Genomic DNA, 21,003 nt, shown 5'->3' on the forward strand with positions numbered 1-21,003 from the left:
ACTTTACAACAAATTATGATTTATTTAAATGCTTCTTTTATTGCATTAGATATTCAATTCACCTTTCGTTAAGCTCCAGCTTCAATAAGTTTATGCTAGTATACATTTCCAAAAGTGTTCAATTTGTTATTAATATTAATATAATTTTTATTTTTACAAAACAAACATCTTTAAACAATATTACTGGTTGTTTCTTTTGCCAGTCTTGTACAGAGAATAAACAGAAACGTACATGTTGTAGAGGGTTGTTTTTTTTTTTAATAAACTGATTTCGCTGAATGTTTTCACTTCATCAAGTTGCGGAACAATTTGGCTTTTGACAAAGTTCTTGTTTGTAAATGTGTGTGTATTTGTATGTGTGTGTGTGTACATGTATTTTGGTTAGAATTACGTTTTCAGATGGTAATCAGTGTGTGTGTGTGTGTGTGTGTGTGTGTTGTACGGGACATAGAAGTCAGAACAACAGGAGCAACAAGGAGCAGTAGAGTGTGTATGTGCTTGATCACCAGAGTCTGACTCATAATTTACGTGTTTGTGGTCGCTGATGAAATTAAATCTCAACACAAAGTTAATTTGTTATTATCTGAAGAGTCAAACAATGGTTTCTGTGTGTGTGTTTGTGTGTGTGTTTGGTCTTGTGTGTCAATATGTACAAAGGATGTGTGCATGTTGTTGCATTCGTGCAAGAGTATGTGTCTGTGTGGTTTAAATGAGATCCCCGATGGGTATGCGGGGCAGGCAGACGTAAGCCTGCGGGGTCCTGCTGAGGTTGATGGGGTTGCCATCCAGGCGGATGTCCTCCAGCGCATTCCTGATGTAGTTGAAATCTTTCAGGTTGCAGAACGTGTCCTCGTGCATCATTTGAATATTGTTGCGCTGCATTAAAGAGGAGGACACAGCGTGATACATAACTCATAGCTCAAACTTTATTTGTGATAGTTTGATGATTATAGATGAGAGTGGAGCACAGAGGGAGCGACGGCTGATCATGTAACTTTCTTTTAAACCTCCACCAAGGAAATTGTTTTAGTTAAGAGGACTATGCAAAAAGTACTGAACTGATTTCTAGGACTTCAGGTCAATATTCTCCCGATTTATACAATTTATTTTTATATCTATTAGGAAATAGAAAGAGGATTAACCCTAAATGCTTTGAACGTTTCATCTTCAGTGTCGACCTTTCGGACAGCGATGAAATGTGAGGCCAAAGCCGACATACTGTACCTGTAGGTGTAGAGATCGCAGGCTGTCTGGCAGAGGCACAGGAACGTAGTCGATGTGGTTGTCTGTGAGGTACAGGTACAGCAGGCCGGTCATATCCTAGAGACAAGGAAAACAAAGACACAGATCTTTATCATCCCGGATCTTTAGATGTCACCGTTTATGACAGAAACCTTTAAAGTAATGTTAAGAATATAAAACAGAGGAATGTGCTGTAAGATCTGCCTCCAGACGACTTTGTTCTCTACATATGTAACTTTACTATTTCTTTAACAGCTCGGTCACTGACGTTATACCAATGTTACCAGTGTTAAATGCACTAAAACACTACTATGATGAGTCTGAGGGAGTCTGAGTGATAGCTGATATATTAAATATAAATGATATATGGCTTGGGTGTGGGACAGTAACGTGCACGTACTTTGAACGCCTCTTTGTGCAGACCCTTGGTGCCGATGTTGTTGTGGCTGGCATCGATCAGGGTCATGGTCTCTGGGAGCCCAGGCAGCTGCGAGATGTGATTTTCCCGAATCACCAGCTCCTCCAGGTTGGGCAGACCCATAAATGCCGTCTCGTCGATGCTCGTTATCTCGTTGGCGGTTAAGTCGATCTTCTTCAGCTTGTCTGAAGGAAGGTGAGAAATGACACTCGGCGTTCACTGAGGGCCGATCCCTGGTCTAGCATTCACATGATTTCATTTAAGCGGGAAAACATACTCATGAAGGCGAAGTCGGACTTGTTGATCTTGGTGATTCTGTTGTAGCGCGCATAGAAGTGAGTGGTGTCTTTGGGCAGAGGTGGAACGCTATCCAGCTTCAAGTCATCACAGTAGACCGAACCACCAAGGCACGTGCACAGCAAGCAAGTGGGCATACCTGGAGTGCATGGATGAGAAGAAGGAGTAGAAGAAAAGAAGTGAGGGAGGTAAAGTGGAGGATAGTTCAGGGACTTGACCTCCCTCAAAGCTCAAAGAGCTTCTGATCCCCAAAGTCAAACAGAGTTAAGAGGAGATTTCATTTGATTCCTCTCTGAATTCTGTCCCGGTCTAGTTCAGTACTGACCTTCTCTGTCAACCACAGGCTCATCGGGCTCGTCGGGTTCGCCAGGCTCTGGCAATCCAGAGCTCACTGACCCTTCTACACCGCCAGTACCCTCCTGAGGGGTTTCTGGTGTAGTCGGAAGCAGCCCCTCCTCTTGTTAGAGACAAGATCAGGTGTTAAAGAAACAGGTTAGATGAGCATGGAACAGGGAGTCTGGCAATCAGCAGCTCACTGTTTGCCGCTGTGGTTACGTTTCATCCAGTATATCGTCAGGTCATCGCTGCTAATATACTGAGTTTTTAGCATTTAGTGGATGAACGGGGGTTAAATGAAATTGTCTTTCGGTGTTAAAGACATAAAATGTGATTTGCTGAGTGGGTGTGAAAAACATGATTGTTAGAAAAGAACAAACAACACTTTGAAGGGAAGTTATTCCAAATCTGTTTGTAGTATAATTTGGCTCGATAAGTGGGTAGATAAAAACGGTGGACTTGGTATAAACATTGATGTGGAAGTAGTTCTTGAAGTTAATAAAACAGATTACTGCTCAAATAAAGCTTTTACAATAAATCTAGTTCTAAAAATTGTAATTTCCAAAAAACTCAAAAATGCTACATCGGCTTGAGTCTTGTACTTTAAAGGTACTCTGTGGAGTTTTATTTACTTATATTCAGGTTGATCATTTTATTTTGTGTTATTACTTGATGATGTTCACATGCACTACTGTTCAGAAAACACATCTTTCCTCAGACTTTCCATTTCCAGACATGTGAGATATAGTTTTAGATTTTTCTACACTTCCTTTAACATCTCTCACATAGAGCTAGAGAAGATACTGACCTTTGTCAATGTCAGGGAGCAGAACAACCTCGGGGACCTCGGCGTCTCCAGAGCCAGAGACACCAGAGGCCCCAGAGGCTCCGGAGATGCCTAAGTCTCCGGAAACACCAATATCCCCTGAGGCCCCTGAGATTCCTGAAGCTCCTGAGAAATCCCCAGAAGCACTCGATGCCTCTTGGGGGATAGTGTCGGGAATGAGGGGCAGCTCTTCCTCTTGTTAGAGCCAAAGGTTGGGGTTAGGAGACACGCAGTTAGGAAGATAGACAATCAATCAACCAATTAACCAATCCATCACACGCACACTGTTAGAAAGATTGAATATGAGCAAATAAGTACGATCAACATTTAACTACATTTAAAAAAGAAGCAGTTAAATGGAATTTAAGACAATAAATCAACATAAATCACAGAGTTAAACAGATTATTTATACACAGATCAACATCTGCTCTGTAAAGGTACTAACCTCCAGATAATAAAGTTACTCCAGAGTCCCCAGAAACCCCAGAGCTTCCGGAGGCCCCTGAGATCAAGAGATCCCCAGAGAACCCAGAACCAGACTGGTCCCCAGACCCTCCAGAGCCCAGGGGGAGTTCAATGGAAATCCCAGAACCTCCAGAGCCAATGTCTCCAGAGGCTCCAGAAGTTGCGGATCCCATTCCAGACCCTGAGAGATCCCCAGATATCAAGATGTCCCCAGATACCAAAAACTCTCCAGATCCCCCAGAGCTCAGCAGCTCCTCAGAGGCTCCGGAGATTAAGACAATGTCACCTGAACCCCCAGAGGCCCCAGAGACCAGTGGATCTCCTGAGCCTCCAGACCCAGAGGCTCCAGAAGCTCCTGAGGCCCCAGACCCTACGGAACCCCCAAAATCCCCGGGGACATGAAGGATGTCAATGGGCGTCAGACGCAGCTCCACCTCTTGTTAGAGACAAGATTAGGTATTAATAAACAGAAACATGAGACAGACATGGATCATGAATCAGGTTCGGTGGTAGGAGACACAATGATTGAACACATTTAAACGTGAACGGACAGTTAAATGGAAGACATGCACATGGAGAGAATGATTGATGAAGATGCAGAATATTAGATGTGAGGACAGATTAGTGTTTTGATTTTTCGTTAATTATGGGCTGCTTTCACAAATATAACCCCCGAAGAAGAGCGAGTCTTCTCAAACCTCCCGAACTCGCTTGTACCAAAAGACTTGATTTTGTGGGTGTGCAGAACCTGAACGCTTGTGCTTTTTCAGACCTTTCTGTGTGTCTGGGCCCATGAGGACCCCGGACCCCCCTGAACCCTGAGGGATGAGCTGGGGTGTCAGCGGCAACTCTTCCTCCTCCTCTTCTGTCTGTTCCTCCAGCGAGGCCTCGGGTACGGGGTAGTTGTAGTCAGGTGGGGCCAGCGTTCCAATCTCTATCTGAGGGAAAGACGGCAGCAGTGAGTCAAAAGTGTAAGATTTCAGAAATGAGCACCAGAAAAATTATATTCGGTCTAATTTATTCATCCGGATCGCTAATTTTCCTAGAAGTAAGAAATAATAAACGTTGTTATTGCGCACAGGGGAAATATAGAAGAAGACATTTAGCTTTATTCCAAAATAAAATAGTGAAAGTTCAGTGACAGGTCTACAATGTATGAATAATAATAATGATATCATTTTATTTATTTAACAGTTTTAAAGTTAAAAACAGAGAAAACAAATAAAAGCAAATAACTAGAAATATAAAATACACATAGATAATTATACATTATCTGCAGAGATGGGTCATGATAATGTTTTGAAGGTGGGCAAGTTGGTAAAGTTTCTGATTTAGTATCAATTTATAAGCAAAGTATACATACTGGACCTACATACTGAGTCTGTCAGTTGTTTTTAAAAGTATATTCAGAAAACTAAATCTCCATCATTCATGTAGATATCCATCTCAACAGAAATACAATTAGATTAAACGACATTTACACTGAAATATATAAAACCCACAAAAGCCTAAAGATCAATTTCAGCTCAGGACAGCTGAATGTCATGAATCATGTATGTGTATGTGTGTCTATGTGTGCATGGCGTTGACAGTCAGTAAGTAAACAGGAAAATTAAACAGGAAACAAAAAAAATTAATGTTTAAGATCCAAATCTCTCACAATGTATATACATTCACCTTTCTATTGCTCCTTTAATATGTTTAACTGAAAAAGTAAAAATTCTCACAGTTTAACTGATTGAATCATCTTTCGGAAGGAGATCAACACCGATCCATCCCTTCAGGACGAACAGTATAACCTCCACTAATGGATGGCAGCAAAGTGTTTGCAGCACATATAGTACAGACAGAAATGACTACTGAAAAGCAAACTTGCAAATATTTGAGATAAGAACAAACGTCTCATCAAACTGACATGTCATAGGGAAAAATACAATTCTTTAACGGATATATTCCAGTATAACTTCTCAAAATTATTACTATTTTAAGTTTTTTCTGTATGCATCATAGATCAGACATTATTTTGTGCCTTTTACTGTAACCTGTGCCAACTTTTCCTTCATTTCATAAATATCAAATTACTTTGTAAATAAAGGCGTGGCACTATTGTTCATCCAATAGACTTAATGATGGAGAATAAATTAAAACACAACTCAACCATTGTATATGAATTACAGTTACAATTATCTCCTATTATTATTACATGTACAGTCGTTTTGTCTCTAATGTTTTGGTTTTTGACGAAACGTGCAGTTCCACAGTCGCCCAGACGAGGGCACTGAACCCCCACACACCAGCACAGGTAATACCTGACACTCGCGTCCAATGAGTCTGACTCAACCCTCAGAAAAGGGAATGGTCCTTGTGGAACCAAGACACACATGGTAGCTGCAAGAATCCATATTTGAGTCTTTTCAGCCACTTTAAACCAAAGTGATCAGATGCCAATAAGCCCAGAGAAATCAAAGCAAATTAACGTCCAGATGAATGAAGCCAGACAAATAGAAGTGATTACAAAAATAAAAAAGCAGCGTAGACACATTCGATCCTGCAGTGAGAGATTATTCAGCAGAGTTGAAGCTTGGCAGAGGCACAGTTTGAGATACAACAAGGTGGGCCTTTGAAATGTCCTGCACAGAGTTAGCTCACTGCAGCGCTCCCCTTCATTTCCCCCTTTCCCAAAAGCAAACATTTACACCCGAGGGAAAAGAAGAGGCGAGAGGCTGGCCACCAAAAATACAGAAAATCTGGACACAGCATGGAAACACAGAGAGCACAGGGAGAGACGCTGCATCTGAGCATCAGGCCAATGCATCAACTCCTTGTTGCTGTGTATGTTGTATGTAATATGTAGTATGTACTATGTAATATGTAATATGTCAGTCAGTCGATAAATTCAATTGCTTCACCAGCTGCATCTTTTACAACTGACTGAACGACAGAAGGATTTGATTAAACACTGACGACACCTCAAAGTAGCATAAGCCTGGATGAAGGATTCTGGTCCTCTGGTAAATGTGGAGAGTTGAACATTGAGCTTTAGAGATGCTGGTGGGCAGATTATGAGTGGAGATGGCACGGCTAGCTGTTTCCCCCTGTTTTTATTCTTTTTGCTAAGCTAAGCTAACTGGCTGCAGGCGGTGTAGCTTCATGTGTAATGCACATTCATGACAGTGGTATCAGTTTTCTCATCCGTCTCTCAACAAGACAAATACAACATCGACGGACGAGATTAGATGTGATAAAGATTATGAACTTTTCAGATAAGGTTAAACTCTACCTGAGGAACTCAGACTGAAAGGCTGTGAAAAGACTGTTTTGAAAGATGCTATATAAATAAAGTTATCATGTGTTTTTTTAAATGAAGAACCACAGAAGGCTCACAAAATAACTACTTACTATAGGAAGTACAAAATTCAATACAAAAGCAGCTACAAATAAATAATGTCAGAAGTTAGCGATTGCAGGATTACAACATAAATTCAAAATTCAAGGTACCAGCAGCAATGAACAAAACCACCAAGTTCTAAAGGTTTTATCTGACGCAAGGAAAAATTTCAAAGACAGACAGAAAGTCAAAAGAAGAGGATGAATAAATAAATCTAAAGTCGGCGATTAAAGCAATTGCAGAGACTTTTGAACGCTACAGATCTGAGGACACTTGCTTACATAACATCGCAGATGAGCCTTAACTCCTCATTCCTCGAGGAGAAAGAGGAGACGCACTGACAAAGAGCTGGAGATGGAAAGTAAAGACTCAGCATTCCAGAGGCAGGGAGCTCATCATCGCTTCGTTTCTACCCTGACATCTGACATGTGAATGAAACCGTTTCAATCTCGAACAACCTTCTGTCGCCTCAACTTTAACTACGATGTCTGCAAAACGAAATGACAGATCTTTGCTCAAAACTGTGATTATAAATGTGTGTTTATTCATTGTGCGCAGTCAGATGAGAACGTTTCTACTCCTCTGTTCCCACAGACTCCCACAAAATGTTATGCAACGTGCTGTGTCATATCCAGGCGTGTTAAACAGAGAGACATTATCAAAACCGTTCCCCCGACGACACATGACAACTCTCCCACTCTGAGCTCTGTCATGTCTCAACCGAAAAGATTTGCACACCAGAAGTCAAACATTTCAATCTGGACGAAAGATTGTGATTTACGGCTTTATGCTTTATGTTCTTAGAACCACATCTCGTCAACTCTGCTAAATCTGCAATGCATTGTGGGATAGCTCTTAGATAACAGGAGTTGTGTAAGTGCAATCCACATCACATAAAACTCAAAGGAAGCATGGAAATGCTTTGTGGATGGAGCCACTTGCCTTGTGCCATCTTGACATTTCCTTGTTGCATAAAAATACAAATGGGAACATGAAACTTGATTACATCTTGCCGTCCCAGCATGCCCTGCAGGCGTGCCACATAACACTCAATGAGATCTGAAGAGAGTGAACTTCCTGAATCCATTTTTTTTCTTGTTAGTAACCCGTCCTGCCACACGGAGCACAATCTGAACAGACTGACAGAATGAAATGAGACGCAGAGAACACGGCAGTGTTTGGGTTTTGCTCAGTTTGAAGCAGGTTGTTGACTCTGTGAAATACTTTTTACAGTACATGACAAACTAGTAGCAGCCGGTCAATCACACCTAAATAAATTAACGAATAAGCAAAAATGTTTGAATGCAAAGTGATTAAAAGATTAACAAAAAGAAGATAAAAACATGTTCACAAATATTGTTTGATTCCAGGAATAAAACTTCTCCACACACAGATGGACTCCGGGGAATGTAAGTTAAAGTGGAGCCTGCCCAAAGTATGAATGTGAAGTATTTTGGGTAAAGCTGTAAAGCGGTTTGTCCTTTTTCCAAATGGCTCCTGTTGGTATCAGCAGGGTGCCTGTCTGCTCCCTGAACCTGGTGACCTCAGATCAAAACCAGCAAGTTATTCCACCAACACAGCTGTGATTTGTGAAATCTGAAGAAAATCTGGATTTCGGAGGAATTTGAGCAGCTTGTATCTGTCTGTCACCCCACGGTTTCCAGAAATAGCTCAAGATATTGAGCATATTTATGTTTAAAGTCAAACAACTAAACTGACAGATCCGTCAGCCCCACATGTCAAATTTTCTATCAGCATAACTCTGACATATTACATCACCTGTAAGATAAAGCAAAGTTGTTAGCAAACAGTTGCCAATTAAATCATTCATATTAGCATTCATTTGGAATCATGTTTTAAGCCACCTGGTGACTGTTAGCACACTATTTCCTCTCTTTTAGCTCCGGTGTTGGTCTCCACCGTCTTTCAAAGATTATATCTGTCTCCTAAGCAGCTGAATCATAGACATCCTGGTCGACCTTTTGGTGGTGAGAAGGTAACACATATAGTTTTTCTGTCTTTCTACTCAGTAGAATAAATGGCAACATAGCATGACCCCAGGAAAACAGAAATAAATCCAGAGTGAATCACTGAAATGGTCTTGAACCTGTACAGTTTCTTACCTGAGGATCATCAATTGTCAGCCCATCTTCGTAGTCATAGATATCCTGGTTCACCAAATTTAAATTGTCTAGATCCACATCGTAGTTGGTACCATCGTATGAGTCCAAGTCCACTTGTCGGGAAAATCTGGGGCTGGCCACCACCGCTTTGAGGACGAAGAGTCCCAACACGAGCCGCACGAGCATCCTCATAGTCCACCTGGACACAGACAGACAGAGGTAAGATCGAGGAGGGAACATCACTTTCACCCACGTTACTGGCAAAATAATTTAAAATTAAAAACAAACGTGGCAAACTTTCACAAACAATTTCAGATAATCAGCTTTAAACTTGGCTGCTGAGGATATTAGTTCCACATCGGTGCACTGCAGCAGGACGGGTCTTACTCATATTGGCTCCATTACCAGTATAGCATCTCTATATTGCTACAGATCAGGGCTTGGCTTTGTGTCACATCACTAAGGTTGGTGAATTCATTACTGAGGTGCAGACAGCTCAAGAGATCAGAGTACGAGGGCCTCACGCCTCACTGAGCCGGACGATCACTGTTCCAGGGAGCAGCCATCTTGGCTTAAATCGCTGCTTTCCAGTGGCATGACAAAAGTCAGAAGTCATGGCTGATGTGATGAGGAACCATGGGGACGTTTTCTGGATTCTGCAGAGCTGAACATCTACCGAAAATCTACTGTCTGCCTTTTAGGATTTTCACTAAATGCATTCAGAGGAGCAGAGTTTTTGCGTCGCTCCTTCTGCAGTAAAACCCTGACAAAGCTCTGTTTGAATTCCTGTGTCTTTGGCCGAGGCTTCGATCGTTTCTTCCAATCATACTAAAAAAGGCTTTGGCAGAATCATGCATCCAGATTCTAGGCCAATACATTTCAAGTGAGGGCACACACAAGATGTTCGTTCTCTACAGGAATATAGAATTAGCCGGTATGACTTTCACTGAGTGTAGATCTACTACGTGCTGCTCTGACCTAGATAGTAACTCATTTCCCTCAGATCTGCTAATCTTAGCGAGGTTGATTAACTTCAAAAATGTGAATAACAACTGTGAAGCTGTATTAGGATTAGTATATTTAATTACCACTTAATTAGCTGCATCCCAGATATTAGACATTAATGATCTGTGAGTGGGGGTTATTTCACAGCACACTGACGGCAGGTGTAGCCACATTGCTGCAAGCCTGAAACAGTGTCAAGAAAGTCCTCCAGGCCTGGGCAGAGAAATGGAGAGCGAGGGAAGGGAGGAAGAGGAGAAAAGAGCAAGATGGAGAGAGAGGTGGACAAGATGCTGGCCCTCAGGGTTAGATGGAGAGAGTGAGGAAAAAAGACTGAGGGAGAGAGCGCAAGAGAGAGAGAGAGAGAGAGAGAGACAGGTTTCTAAGCTAACTCGACCCCTCGCCCTTTACAGAGGGGCTTTATGAGGCCCGCTCGCTGCATGTCTCAGCACTCAAACTCCAAATTCCACCGAGGTTTGTGGACAGGATGGCAGTGAATTACGGCTGCAAGGAAAAGCTTCATTCAGCAGTCAAACACACACACACACACATGTACACATTCACAAACACACTTGGAAAGACACATCCCCTCACAGACACACACTGTATCTATACACACTTATCTTCTCAGAGGGGGAGAAACCTCTGCTATTTTAGGATGAGGACAGATTTTAAAAAAACAAAAAAAACACACCATCCCTGAGTTATTTAAGTCGTCAATCTGATCTTTGTGGATATGAGAGCGATGGACTCAAACGATGCAAATCAATTTCTTTATTGTTACATTAACATGAATATTGTGCACCCGACTGAAAAAAGACGAGTCCAGCATCTCCAGTGAACTGACTTTCTATCACGAGCCTGAGAAATCCAGCATGTCTACACTGAAAGAAGGACTATGCTGGAGACAGAGGTGTGCTTTTATACAGGCCATCACAGTGTGCAGTGTGTGGAAAACTGTGTGTGTGTGTGAGTGAGTGTAGCGTCCGGACTACCTCTGTGTTATGTTTGGCTCCACGTTAGGCATTCCTGATATCCACCGATTCTACCTTTTTCCCTCAAAAGCCACAAGCAAACATGACAGACGTCCCTTTACTGCTTGTTGCAGAGGAAACTGGTACATTTGTCTTATATAAAAAGTTAAAAGTTATTTTCAAAAAGCAGGTGACAAAGAATTTAAAGTGGTTAGAGAAAAATAGATTCTGTTTTCAGAGGGGATCTATAAAAAATGTTAACAACAAAGCAATACTTTTTAATCACTTTTTCCCTAAATTGGACGAAGATATTTTGAGCAAAATTGGTCAAAGAAAGAGCAAAAATTAAAAATAAGTCGTTAGTTGTCACAAATCCAAAACCACCTGTTGGACACCTGAATCTACTGAAGCTGATGAAGCCACCCGCCAACATTTCACAATCACCATCATTGCTTTAGGATAAGAAAAACATCCACATTGCAGACACCTGGGTCCAAAGCAAACCCCTGAGTGAAAATCAACAGCTGCATCACCAACCAATGGACCAGAAGCTCCAGTGCAGACCCCGACTAGCAGCATGTTATGAAGGGGCTAGTTGAGCCTGCCTGCCCCTCTAATCCCCTGCACCACAGAGCCATTGAGCCAGCGTGAAGATAGCACCAAGAACACTTACCTCTGTCTCCTGCTTTCCCGAATGGTCCCTTCAGCCGTGATGGAGATGCTGAGGGCTCCGGGACTTGGCCAATGGTGAGAGGTCGCGCAGGGTGCCTTGAAGAGGGAGGGTGTGTGTGTGCAAAGTGTGTGAAAGGTGTGTGTGTGTGAATGTGACGAGTGTGTTGGTGTGTAGGTCTGTGTGCTCTGGCAGACCTGAGTGCCCTGCCGCTTATGTGTGAAGGTAGGCACTGAGACTGATTGGACCAGAGCAGATTGCTTTTGGTCACTCCGAGTGCACCCACCCCACACTGAACACCAGCATGCACGACCCTCTCAAACATACACACAACACACACACCAGGCGTACAGAGAAAGAGAGAGCGAAGGCCCCCCAGTGACGAAATACCTTTTTGTCCCTTACAAGAGTTTCCTTTATTTTTATAAGAGTGCGGCTCAATCAGATTGAAATATTTGTCCGACTTTTCCTGGGGTGAAACTTTGGCATGTGTTGCTTTCATGTATGGGGGGGGGGGCCCTTGTACACAATGGGATCTCTGTCAGGAGCCCGTGTTAGCATGGAGCTGAGAGGAAGTCCCCGCTTGGAGGAAGGCCTCTGCCCTCCCTTTTTGGTTGAAGCTGGTTTCTCTTTGCGCCGTCACTTGCTAAATGTTCTGTGGTAGCTGCAGTTTGACTTCATGGAGAATGAGCTGATCTGGGGACAGAGCAAGGCATTTTCAACTCTGTACAGATGAATTCAAAGAGATGTACATATAGTCAGTCTGTCATTAGTGACGATTGACAAAAGAAAAAAAATGGACACACAGGAAGCTGCTGGCGAGATTTCACCCTGTCTGCTTTATTTGGCCACAACTTTCAACCTGCCCACCTCTTCCTCTCACTCCGATGGTAACCCGAGACCTTTTGACGAGTGAGGGGAATAGGACATAGTGGGACTGCCAGAAATTGGTCTGCACCTGCTACATAAGCTGGGGTTTATATTCAGAGCTTTTCATCTGCCAAACATTCTCAAAAAGGCAAAGAATTAAATGAAATTTGGCCTCAAATGTCTTATCCCAGTGACTGATGCCCACAGTACAAGACAGAGTGCATTGTACAGAGCCTGGGAACTCATGTGATAATTGACAGAGAGCTGGGACGCCGTGTTGGTGCCACTAGAAACATTATGTACCCTATCACTCAGCCTTATCTAGAGCCTTCAAATATTTGAGAAGAGGAAGAAATGACTGGGAGTAGAATGTGTGAAGGTGATCTGTGCAGGTTATTTCATGTTAATGTTGTTTTATAGGCCAAAGAGATGTGAGTGAGTCAAGAAAGACACACAAAATACTTTACTTATGTAATGGGAGTACAGTTATTCATAGGCAATGTTGTATGGATGACAATTTACTCTATGTTCACCTATGTAATTTTAATCTTAAAATAATCAGCAATATTATTTCCACCAAATAATTTACAGTTAAGTGAAAGTGTTGGAGATGTAAAACAAAAAGGACAAAATCACATTTTCATTTTTGGAAATTTTATTCAAACTGAAGATAATTAAAATTGAATCTCTTGCTCATGTAATTCTGGTTCTTCAATAATGATCAGAATTAAAAAATAGTGTTGGCATTCTTTTGCATACAAAACATTAAGGAATATTGGCCGTAGATATAGACAGGACTCTAAAATGTTTGCAAGGACAATTTTTCTTCTTAATATTAAATAAAAATAAATTACCTACATTATATATGCATAATTGTAGAACAGAATCATTTTCTAGAGTTAAAGAACACAAGAATATGTGTTTGGTGTCAAGTCTACAGATACAAAGCAAAAGATTTCCTGAAACAACAGATAAAAAAAAACAAAGGTATATTTCCTTATGCATTAATTCAAGTTCTGCCTAAATAAAATGATAATGACAGTAAATCACTATCATTAAGATATTCACATACATAAGTACATATTTCCCCCTAAATCACTGTCATGCTGTGTTGTAAGAAATGTTGGTTCATAATTCTAAATGCGGATGTTTACAACATAAGGCACCAGAACCTCAGGTCAGCGTCTAACTCATCAGTTCCTTCAAGACGTTGTTGTTACTTATCTGAATTGAAATCGTCATGTTTTCTGGATACACAACAATGAATATGGGTTGATGCCAACTAGTGTAAAATAGTTGGACTCATGTCACCAATTTTGATTCAAGGTTTCACAAGTAAATTTTTTTTTAGACCAGCACCCAAATTGCCACGTCATTGATTGTGGGAAATAAGAATTAGTCAATGACATGAAGATGAGTTTCCTTTTCTTAAATGACAATGGACCTCAGGAGACGGAAGCAGAGGATGACATCCCTCGAAATTGGTGGCTTAATCTCATTGCCATCCAGTCGGAGGTAGCGCAATCGAGGAACACTTTCATTGATAGAGTCATCAACAGTGTCAATAGAGACAGGGCAGATATTAGATCCGCTTACACCTGTAAAAACAAGAAAGAAAATCAAGGTTACAAGACTTATTCCACCTTTACCATTACATGCAACAGATGCATAAAAATAACTCTTCTTTATGAATCTACAACTGAAATTAATCATAGACTTACTTTTGATCTTGTTGTGGTCGAGGAGAAGGTGTTCAAGGCCTGAGGAAATGACGGGCACCTCAGTCAGCTGGTTGTGGGACAGTTGCAAATCTAAGATGCTGGAGATATTAAACACATGTTTGGGAACTCCACTGCTGCCAAGTTTGTTGTGGTTGAGCCTCAGAAATGCCACTTTGGGCAATCCTTTAAAGTAGCCGACTGGGATCTTCTCAATGTTGTTGCCATCAAGAAAAAGCTGAGTGGTGGTGGGTGGTAGGCCGAGAGGCATGCTTGTCAGCTGGTTCTTGGCTAGGTTGATCTGTACCAAGTTGTTTAGACCCTTCAGGCTCACCTCAGTCACAGCATCATCCATTAACTTATTCCCCTGGAGGTCCAGGAGGCTCAGCTTATCCAGACCAATGAAGGCACCAGCAGGGATCTTGGAGATGCGGTTGCGAGAGAGACGTAGATGCTCCAGACTGGCTGGCAGGGGTGATGGCACTGAAGACAAGAGGTTGTCATCCATGTACAGGTGCACCAGGTGAGACATTGCATTCAGGACACCTTCTTCCACTCCTTCACTTGTGATTTTGTTGTGGTTTAGGTTCAGCCAGCGCAGTTGTGTGGCATTACGCAGGGCATCAGCTGACAGCACTTCTATTAGATTGTTCTGCAAGTAGAGATACCATGTGTTTCTAGGGATTGTGGGGAGGGTCTTCAGGCTCCTATTGTCACAATAGACAGCGCGCGGAAAGTTTGGGGGGCAGTGACACTCTTTAGGGCAGGCTTGGATCTGGGCCATGTATTCCTCGTAAGGCATGTCCTGGTTGATGACGGACCCAACCAGGCACAAGATGCAGAGAAGGCTCGTGAGATGTGCCATTTTTAAAATCCAATCTATGATAGAAAGGGAGATAAAGCAATATTAGAGACAAACAGCTGTGAAAGGTGCTGATCATTCTTACAGAGGCCTTAAGACAAAGAGACATGTGAATGCACCATATCCAAGGTAAAGGGGATCAGACAAGATGATATCATTTAGAAAGGATTGGGGTCTTTGAGGAATTAGGACAATACTGTGATGACCCATGCAACCATTTGCGCGTGAGAACACTATTTTGTAATTCTTGGTTAACAAGGCCTATCAATCTCCACCAATCTATCAATCATGTGGCTGGATTCATTTGCAATTGAAACAACTGACAGAGTATTCACTAATACAAACAGTTGCCCAAAATAGGCCAAACCCAGCGTGTGTCACTTACTCTACCGCTAATATCATTATCTTTAAATTCCAGTGGCAGCTGCCAGCAGGTCAAGGCAGCCCGCTCTTACAGGGTCATCACTTTGTCTGCGAGTGACAAGTAAAGCTCCAAAGACAGGATGCAGAACCAGGTCAGGTTTAATTGCATTTGGAAAACCTTTGAATTTTGCAGTTACAAGATGCACACTGAACTTCATGAGTCATGCTTTGATTGCAAAGTGTATGAACCATGCCATGCAACTCTTAGCTCTATTACTTTGGTTTGTAGAGCTGATTTAGTGAGAATTGCTGACAATCACACACACGTTTCAGCCAAACATTGAGGATAGATACATTATTGCCTGAGACAATGTCAAGTACAATTAAAAAAAAAGAAAGGAGAAAGTAACAAAATCCAAGTGCAGCTCTACCATCTTCCATCCATCCATCTCTTCAGCCTCAACCTGATTCCTCTCAGCTGCCATCTGTTGCTTGTTTAAATTTCTGATGCACTCCACATTCCGCTGGAATTTGTTTTGGGTCGGCCATCGATCGGTACACTTCAAAGTGAACCCGACACATCTGCTCTGAGAGACGTGCCCCTGTTATCTCATTGTGCAGGGATCAAAGCTTCTCAAACTACCTTTGGAGTACGAGGTGCACAAATGCTAAAACTGTGTTTCATTCTTGCATTTCTATCAAACCAACTCACACAGCCTACCAGCGCCATCCAGATATCAAGCTTACCTTAAACTTTGCAAGTTCCCTCTTTCCTGTCCTCCTTCAGCAAGTCAGCAAGTGATGTCGCAAATGATGAGGCTATCCCTCTTACTTCCCTGTATTTGTACCTCCAGCTTTTTCATTCAACGTGTGCCAGCCTGTCACTCATGATAACACTAAAGCCTCTTTTCGGCCAATCAGACGCTGCACGGACCAAAGGTCATAATCCAATGGTATAGCGTACTTAAGCCTTTTCAGTGCATGAGACTTGGCCCACTTAGAAACAGGCTGATGCAAGCCTTCCCGTTCTTTGTTTGCTGACTTCCACATGTACAACCCTTCCTCCCCTGGGTGCCTGCTTGATCTCTTTTTAACTCCACTCACAAATCCCTGAGTCCTTGCTGGCCTTTGCACCTTTGCGCTAAATGTGTGCTGTTTCTGTCCACAGTGTGATCAGGATTAATTAATCTGGTTGATTGAGCAAATTAATGTCTTACAGTGAATGCAGTCAACAGAGGACGTGGGATAAAGAAGAAGAAAAACAAAAATACAGTTCAGTATATTGTAATGTGCACAATATTGTCTTCAAATGTACAACTCACACGAGTGGATCCAGCAAGAGGCCATCTAGCCAAGACTGTAAGCATGGGATCACCAAATGCACACATTAACTATCATGTCTCATGTCAAACTAGTAGAGAAAGTGGAATTATGAACAAATAAGAACCTATAGATAATGCAGTACAACACAAAAGAGAACATAATTTGGCTGACACTGGATATGTATATAGATATATCTACACACACAGTATAATAAGTATTATTTTAGGGCGTGTGTGTCTTTTCATGGCCACAGTTGACCTCCTTTCCACCAGTGTCACCTTGAAGCAGGTGGAAGGCCGCTCTGAAAGACACTGCAATGGCTTCATTGTACTGGGTAGTGGGACGAGGTGGAGCATCATTAATATTCTGCTGAAAGATTTGCCGGAACTGGAGGATGAAGGGATATGCATAGAGCAGAAGAGTTCTCAAAGTAGTGCTTGAGGGAAATCTGTGAATAAAGTGAGTACAGTTAGTTTAATTGAATGTTAGACTCTTTGTTTAATGGTTAGCTTTTAGGATTGTGGTGAGTTTATGTTCACACCAGGGAAGGAACTACAGGAAAAGCACAAAGCACTAATAAGACGCACTGTTCTTAGGCACAAAACATTGTCAGCAGACATGAGAGGTAATGGTGTTGTAGGAGGGAGGTCAGACTTAATCTAAAGGGATTTTACTGCACGCTGGCCAAGCAAATTGTTTTTACAGAAGATAGCTAGCGTCAGGATTGGTGACCTCTACACATGCCAGCATGAGATCGCGCTAATTTCTAGCAATGACGGCAAAGGCTTGAATGCAACAGGATAATCCTTGCTGACTTGTGTGAGGATAGGAGCAACACTTGCCATCAGCCATGCAAGCCCATTAGAGTTCCTCCTGTATTAGCCAAAGGGCATTTGTGAACCGTGGTCATTCCTCTGCACATGGTAACTCACACACACAGACATAATGCGTGGGACAATTTAAGGAACTTTAAGTCAAAGACAAATTGCCGTTTAGATGAATAGACATGTTTGCATCAGTCCCTGTGATGTCCAAGCAAATGTAGCTGGTTAGCCTAAAGTGACAGTACCACTCTCCACACATTTATCGTATCATGATAAAATCTCTATTTGTTTACAGATGGCGAATTCTTCCTGTTGAAGTACAGGTATATGATTGATAAGCTCTCTGAGGATGACACCGTTTGCTGACAGACTGCAGAGGCTTTTGACCTTACAATTACTTAGCATGCACCATGTTGAGTAACAGGACAGCTGGCTTGTAACCTCTACACTGAAAATACACCTCCACTCCATCTGGCTATGACTGCTACAGGCCCAACAGCCTCATAAAAGCTGTGTGGAGTAAATTGAGAATCAATGGAAATGTCAATGTGATAAGAATCTTAAGAGTCTTTTTACAGAGTGAGAATAACACTTATCCAATTTGTCAGAAATGTGAATAAAGTAAAAAAAAAAAAAATACAATTAAGGAAGTGTGATTCAACTGAACTTGGTTGTGGTTTCCCACACAGACCGGACACCCTTCCATCCTATTTACAAAACAACAGCCATTAACGATGTGTGCATTCACAATTAAATACTGCAGCTGCTAAAAATGATGAGTCAGACTTTACAGATCTCTGAAAAACAGAACATTCATAACAGAAAAACAAATTTCGGGTACAATCACTCTGACCGACTAAAGAGAAACACATGCAGAAGAATATGATAATGCTAATTTCCTGCCAGGGGCTTTGTGTCTGAGCCAGCTATGTTAATTACACCGCTGGTTGAATTTGGGCTGCATGGGCTTTTGCAGGATGGACTCCAGTTGATGGCTTTGCTGAAATCCACCTCATGACATTGAATCATTTGGAAGAGTTAGCGTGGCTTACACTGCATCCAGTAATGAGAAAGTATGGAAAAGAAAAAACATGTCTGGCAGTGACAGTGACTTTCCAAGATGCGTGTCCAACAACCTCAGCTGTTTTTTACATAGTGCCGGGTGAAAAGATTGTGAATTGATTGATTACAAATGTGGGCATCCAGATATTGATGTTATAAACTAAAAGGTGACTGAAACAAAAAAGACAACGCTAACATCATTTTTGTCTCAACCTCTAGGCTTTGAAAGGCTGAAAAGGTTCACATCAATGGTGATGATAAACACAGTGATCGTAACCATGAGCTGTTTATTTTCTTTAAGCGTTTAACTCCTCCTCATTTAAACTGATTTATGACAAAAGAAAGATAAGATCATCTTTACCTGCTCCTGCTGGTTTGAGTTGTCTGCATGCAGCCAGGTGACGATTGCTTGCTCTTCCAGCGATTAGGTGTGATGATGATTGTCCACAGCTTCGGTGGCTCTGATGTGGTCGAGACAGAGCTAACCTGACTAGTCTTGTATTGTTGTTGGTCCGATTCCCACCAGGGCTGCACGTTAGACATGCACTGGTGGAACTAAGAGGACGGAGCCTGTGTTGTTGTGGGTGGGAGAGCGATGGTGTGTCAGTTGGGATGTCCTTTCAGAGTTTGGGTTGCCTACCCTCCTGCCAGCCCAGCTTTTTTTCTGCTTCTTTCATTCTGTCCCCTCTTGAGTGTAGAGATTGAAGTCGTCCTCCTGACGGTTAAAGTGCTGTCACCCCTCCCAACTTAACCATTTGGTCTCCAACTGAGGGTGTGTTCGCTCTTTACCCATATTTATGGCTCATTTCAGTTCATAGGCCTTGTGTGTGTTAACTGGGTTGTCAGGTGAGGTCAGAGAGGAGCGTAGAGGAGTTAGAGCTCAGACGCTCACACCCAACTATTTACAGGAGAACCCCCCCAACCCCTTCCCCTTTTTTAACAACCCAAGTCTTCTTTTTGTTGTTAATGTCTGTGAGTGATGATAAATTACTCACTGACATCACTTAAGAGGATTTAAACTTGAGGTCATTGTCGGCTTCACAATACAACACTGTCTGTTGTGGTGGAACAGGAGCCTGAGACCACAATTAAGTCAAACTGTATTCTTTTTCTAGTGACTCACCCATGAGCTATCGCGGACCCTTTTAATCCCAGTAGACTTTATGAACATGGGACTACACAAGTAATTCATTACGGCAGCTGAACAATAAAGTTCTACACTGTTATAGATAAAAGTCGTTTAAATTGATGTCATGCTGTGACACAAGATGTAGTGACAAAACACATTTACTTTCTGCAACCACGAAGGAAACTTGCTGCAGACTGGTGTCCCCTCCGTCACTCCTCCACATTTCATTGCTCTATTCCTGCAAAGGCCACATATGGGACATCTGGAGGCCAAAGTCCAAACATTTGGTGACAACGTTGAGAAAAGGGAAATGAACAGGACAAAAAGATGGAAGGATGACCTGAAGGAAGGAAATGTCCAAGAATCATTAGAAACAGTCTGGACTGAAAGATGGACCTTTGGAGTTGAGCTGCGAGGCCGCAACAGCTGATTATACTTTCACTCAACGTCCCGAGCAGAAGGATGTGAAGCTTAAGGCCTTATAAAAGACTTTATTGTCTAGACTGGGGCAGCAGAAGCTTTGCTCAGGATTTAAATAAGGGTCACTCAGGAGGAAGAGGAGGAAATTGTCCCAGATTTGGAACAGGTATGAGTGACCATATAAAAACATGTGAAATGTGAAAAAGGGATTAGAATAAACATGTATCATGTTGTAATAGTGGTGGCAGTGAGAAGATTGCTAATATTTTTACCCCCAGACTTGTATCAGGTTCACTCAGGCAATAATGGATGAAATAGGCCTTTAGATGATTCCAGTGTTCTGACAGCATAGAGAAGCTGTGGGTTTATGAAATCACCCCCCATCACTTCATGACAGTCCGACGCACACACAACTACTGACTTTCATTTACATAAGTGGGTCGAATTGTACGTACAGCAGCTGGATTACATTACAGACACCTAGCAGGAATCAAATGGGACATCTGGAAACTATTTACACAACAACTATTTGCCACGAATCTAGTCTACTAACCTACTGGCTTTGAGTAGCGTCTGTTTGAATAAGGAACTCTTGACTAATGCACTAAGAAGAAAAAGAAGCAAACGGATCCAGCACATGTGGTCTACATCAGCCAGGATTAGTGGAGCTGTTACTGTTAGTGCACGTCT

The 21,003-nt window shown here is 42.1% G+C and overlaps 2 protein-coding genes across 4 annotated transcripts; both read right to left on the bottom strand.

Moving 5' to 3' along the window:
• Window positions 1–391: 391 nt before the first annotated feature.
• On the bottom strand, window positions 392–11,997 carry epyc (epiphycan). 2 transcript variants are annotated; one of them, XM_020092214.2, is made up of 10 exons: window positions 11,746–11,997; window positions 9,097–9,295; window positions 4,358–4,523; window positions 3,566–4,021; window positions 3,102–3,314; window positions 2,283–2,414; window positions 1,938–2,096; window positions 1,643–1,845; window positions 1,225–1,320; window positions 392–876 (listed from the first exon to the last, which is right to left on the bottom strand). In XM_020092214.2, exons 2-10 carry the CDS (start codon window positions 9,286–9,288, stop codon window positions 706–708), a joined length of 1,788 nt encoding a protein of 595 aa, XP_019947773.2. In that variant the 5' UTR covers window positions 9,289–9,295; window positions 11,746–11,997; the 3' UTR covers window positions 392–705. The 2 variants fall into 2 exon arrangements, with proteins under 2 accessions (XP_019947773.2, XP_069375582.1); XM_069519481.1 differs by lacking the exons at window positions 2,283–2,414; window positions 3,102–3,314; window positions 3,566–4,021.
• A 1,252-nt stretch (window positions 11,998–13,249) lies between these two features.
• On the bottom strand, window positions 13,250–19,459 carry kera (keratocan). Of its 2 annotated transcripts, none has more exons than XM_069520185.1 (3): window positions 19,126–19,459; window positions 14,334–15,209; window positions 13,250–14,210 (listed from the first exon to the last, which is right to left on the bottom strand). In XM_069520185.1, the coding sequence occupies exons 2-3, from the start codon at window positions 15,193–15,195 to the stop codon at window positions 14,041–14,043; spliced, it is 1,032 nt and encodes a 343-aa protein (XP_069376286.1). In that variant the 5' UTR covers window positions 15,196–15,209; window positions 19,126–19,459; the 3' UTR covers window positions 13,250–14,040. The 2 variants fall into 2 exon arrangements, with proteins under 2 accessions (XP_069376286.1, XP_019947777.1); XM_020092218.2 differs by lacking the exon at window positions 19,126–19,459 and adding an exon at window positions 16,303–16,459.
• Between the last annotated feature and the right edge of the window lie 1,544 nt (window positions 19,460–21,003).

Source organism: Paralichthys olivaceus, chromosome 23, assembly GCF_024713975.1.
Source record: "Paralichthys olivaceus isolate ysfri-2021 chromosome 23, ASM2471397v2, whole genome shotgun sequence".
In the NCBI taxonomy this organism is placed as follows: Eukaryota; Metazoa; Chordata; class Actinopteri; order Pleuronectiformes; family Paralichthyidae; genus Paralichthys; species Paralichthys olivaceus.

Coding starts and splice junctions, on each gene's coding strand:
- kera (XM_069520185.1), bottom strand. CDS start 15,195: ATGGCACATCTCACGAGCCTTCTCTGCATCTTGTGCCTGGTTGGGTCC. Junction 14,211..14,333: donor CGACCACAACAAGATCAAAA/GTAAGTCTATGA, acceptor TTGTTTTTACAG/GTGTAAGCGGATCTAATATC.
- epyc (XM_020092214.2), bottom strand. CDS start 9,288: ATGAGGATGCTCGTGCGGCTCGTGTTGGGACTCTTCGTCCTCAAAGCG. Junction 4,022..4,357: donor GGGCCCAGACACACAGAAAG/GTCTGAAAAAGC, acceptor GTCTCTAACAAG/AGGTGGAGCTGCGTCTGACG. Junction 877..1,224: donor TGCGATCTCTACACCTACAG/GTACAGTATGTC, acceptor TCTTTAATGCAG/CGCAACAATATTCAAATGAT.